This window comes from Pterocles gutturalis, unplaced genomic scaffold (assembly GCF_000699245.1).
Source record: "Pterocles gutturalis isolate BGI_N339 unplaced genomic scaffold, ASM69924v1 scaffold12817, whole genome shotgun sequence".
Taxonomy (NCBI): Eukaryota; Metazoa; Chordata; class Aves; order Pterocliformes; family Pteroclidae; genus Pterocles; species Pterocles gutturalis.
In genome coordinates this window covers 3,848-7,182 of record NW_010110338.1, presented here as the reverse complement: position 1 = coordinate 7,182, position 3,335 = coordinate 3,848, and the positions used below count along the sequence as shown (strand labels likewise).

The window sequence follows — 3,335 nt, the reverse complement described above, 5'->3', positions numbered from 1 at the left end:
GTAGGGAAATTTCACCCCCCTGCCCCTGGTTTAAGTGGAACTCCAGAATACCAGCATGAACAGGGTTAACAGACCCTTTTCTTCCTATCAACCTTGTAGCTTTGGTGGTTGCTTCCTTTTAAAGCCAGACAATGTTCTTGTCCTGATCCTTATCTCTGGCTGTTTTGCATGCACTCCCTTTAACAAGGATCTTGTCTAGGGTTTCCTTTGCTCCTTGAAAGCTGAGCTCTACCATCCCTTGTGAGGACTTGTTTTCTGCAGCTAATTAGCGAGCTCTGGATTTACAGGCTAATGGCTGGGCCCTCCTCACTTTTCTAGTGGTCTGTAAGAAGAACTTGGACAGCACCACCGTTGCTGTGCATGGAGAGGAGATCTACTGCAAGTCCTGCTACGGCAAGAAGTACGGCCCCAAGGGCTATGGCTACGGGATGGGAGCAGGGACCCTGAGCACTGACAAGGGCGAGTCTCTGGGAATCAAATATGAAGAGTGAGTTCAAGTCTTGTTTTCAAAACTGGGGCTGTTGTGGGCACCTTCTCCCCCACAGCTTGTGATGCTTGGCTGTGGACCCCACGCTGAACTTCCAGCGGTGTCTGATCTGGAGAGCGCCGTGGGCTGCCCTGCCTTTCTGCTCCTCGGGGGAAACCCGCTGAGCCCTATTCACAGGGTGGGATGGGGCTTGATGGGACACGTCCCTGTTGCCTGAGCATGCTGCCGGTCCCCTCTGAGCACGCAGCCTTGACGCTGAAGTTTCCATGGGGCACAACACATTGTTCCTAAAGCCCTGGGCCCTTCAAAACTGGGTTGGGATTTGTGATCGCACAGCCCTTCCCTCCTCTGTCTTGCTCGTGCAGCCCTGCTCATGAACTCCCTCCCCTCCACAGGGGCCAGCCCCACCGACCCACCAACCCTAACGCGTCCAGAATGGCCCAGAAAGTCGGAGGTTCTGATGGGTGCCCTCGCTGTGGTCAAGCGGTGTATGCAGCCGAGAAGGTGATTGGAGCGGGAAAGGTAAGAGGAGGGATGGGGTGGACAGGCACAAGGTGCTGTGTGGCAGGGAGACCACTGACCACTGCTGCAGCCAGGGCTGGGCTTGGGTCTGGTGCCGTGCTCGCCTGGAAGCCTGGCACCAAAAGGAGAGGTGGGCACATCTGGAAACCAGGTTCTCCAGGCTGCTTCACCCTTCCAGACCTGTAGACGGGAGAGAAATAACATTTTAATGTGACTATTCGGAGCACTGTTCAGCAGAGGTCACAGTGGACATCCCTTGCTACCAGATGTGTTGGGAGGATGATGGGTCTGGTGCCGTGCTCGCCTGGAAGCCTGGCACCAAAAGGAGAGGTGGGCACATCTGGAAACCAGGTTCTCCAGGCTGCTTCACCCTTCCAGACCTGTAGACGGGAGAGAAATAACATTTTAATGTGACTATTCGGAGCACTGTTCAGCAGAGGTCACAGTGGACATCCCTTGCTACCAGATGTGTTGGGAGGATGAGCGGTGATGTGGGCCATGGCTGCTGCCACTGCTACCAGAACAAGTGCAACGTCCGGCCAGCCTTCTCCACCCTCTGCCGCGGTCTGGGATGCCGCAGCCCACATTCGGGGCAGGGAACTCATTCCAGTGGTCAGAGCTGGCCATAGGCAGGGCGAGGTGGTTGGAGGTGTGGGCACGGGCTCGGTGTGTCTCTCGGGCTGTGTTGGTGGTGGACTGGGTCTGCTGAGGGTCAGCTGTAAGGGACACTCTGCAGGGTGCTTCCTATGTCAGGTTCATCACTTCACCAGGGTCTTTTGTGTCCCCAGCTGTGGCCTTGTCCTAGCCCAGCTTTGGGGAGCCATGGGGACACCTTGTGCTGTGCCAGCCCTGGGACACGGGTGAGGTCCCTGCCTTGCAGCAGCCTTCCCTTCGAGGTCGGGTACATGTGCAGAGCTTGCCAAGGGTCAGGATGCTTGGCTGTGTGCCACAGGGGCTGGGATGGCCATGCTGGGAAAGCCTCGCTGCCTCCTTGGTGACACTGGGTCACCCCTGCTCCTCCCTGGGGCTTTTGTGTTTGTCCTCTGCCCCAAGAGCAAGGACAGGAGGCATCTGGTCAACAGAAAGAGCCTCTCACAGCATCGTACCCTAGCTGGCAGTGCAGGGGTTTGTGATGGACATGTTGAGGGTCAGCCCACGGTCAGAAGCCAAACTTGCCCTTAAAATCGTGATCTGAGCTTCCTGGTAGGTTTCTGGGGTCGGTGTTTACGGGGAACCGATGCTGGCAAAGCAATTGCACTCCAGCAAACCCAGAGAGGATTCCGGAGCATGTATTTCATGTGCTAATGTTTGCTGGATGACTCCATCTGCTACCTCCTCCGCCAGCCCCCCAATTTCACATTTTCTTCCAAAAAAGGTTTCATGTTTTCCAAACTGTTTATTTAAATTCCTCTGTGAGCAGCTCTGGCTACTCTAGGTCTGCTCGAAGGCTGTGAGCTCATTTATCCCCAGAGGGCTGGCGCAGCCGTGGGGGAGTTTTATTTTTAAACACTGGCTGATTTCTGCATTCTTCCTATCTGTTTGCTGCCTTCCTTGGAGCTGTGGTTGTGCAGGGGCAGGTGTCCCAACCCTTCTGCCACCCCCCCAGGCTAATGCAGCGGATCTCAGGTGGATAACTCGGGGGATTTATCACGGTGCTTCCGAGGGGACAGTCTCCCAAGGGGGGGGGGGTTAAGGCTCCTTGCAGATTATTGTACAAATTATTGTACAAATGACTGCTGCAAGTCAGGGTGTAAGCTCTCTGAAACCAGATCAACATGGGCACAGTGACCACCCCTGATGTTTCCTCTCTGTATCTTCCCCCTGGGGCTGGGAGGACCGCTCTTGCCAGGGAAAAGCTTCCATCCCGTTCAGACCTCTCTGCTGACCGCTTTGGGTCAGAACCAGGGCTTCCAAAAGGATCTCCTCTGATAGCCAAAGCCTCGCTGCCCGTCCCCGGGCATTATCTGACTGTCTCTGCTTCTGTCCCGCAGTCCTGGCACAAGTCCTGCTTCCGCTGTGCCAAGTGTGGCAAGAGCCTGGAGTCCACCACGCTGGCAGACAAAGACGGGGAGATCTACTGCAAAGGTGAGTGCCACCGTCCCCGCTGGCCCGTCCTGCACCCCAAAGGGTGAGAACCCCTGTGGAGGGAACTGGGATGGGACTGAGGTTGGGAGGCGGTGGTCCTCCAGTTGCAGATGGGGGCTGGCTGTGGAGCCGGGGGATTTCCTGCTGTGCCTGGGGCTTCTCTGTTTGCCCAACAAATACAGCAAACCCTGTCCTGTTCAGGCAGTGCCTGCTTGGAGAGGAGGAACTGCTCCTGTTCCCT

The 3,335-nt window shown here is 56.2% G+C and overlaps 1 protein-coding gene across 2 annotated transcripts in view; it reads left to right on the top strand.

The window, feature by feature from the left end:
- CSRP1 (cysteine and glycine-rich protein 1) overlaps positions 1-3,335 on the top strand; it is a 7,562-nt gene that overhangs the window by 4,055 nt on the left and 172 nt on the right. Inside the window, exons 2-4 of one of the 2 annotated variants that reach the window (XM_010073328.1) lie at positions 319-487; positions 883-1,009; positions 3,001-3,094. In XM_010073328.1, the coding sequence (XP_010071630.1) occupies positions 319-487; positions 883-1,009; positions 3,001-3,094 (390 nt within the window). The remainder of the gene's footprint in view (positions 1-318; positions 488-882; positions 1,010-3,000; positions 3,095-3,335) is intronic. The other variant, XM_010073329.1, reaches the window with a different exon arrangement.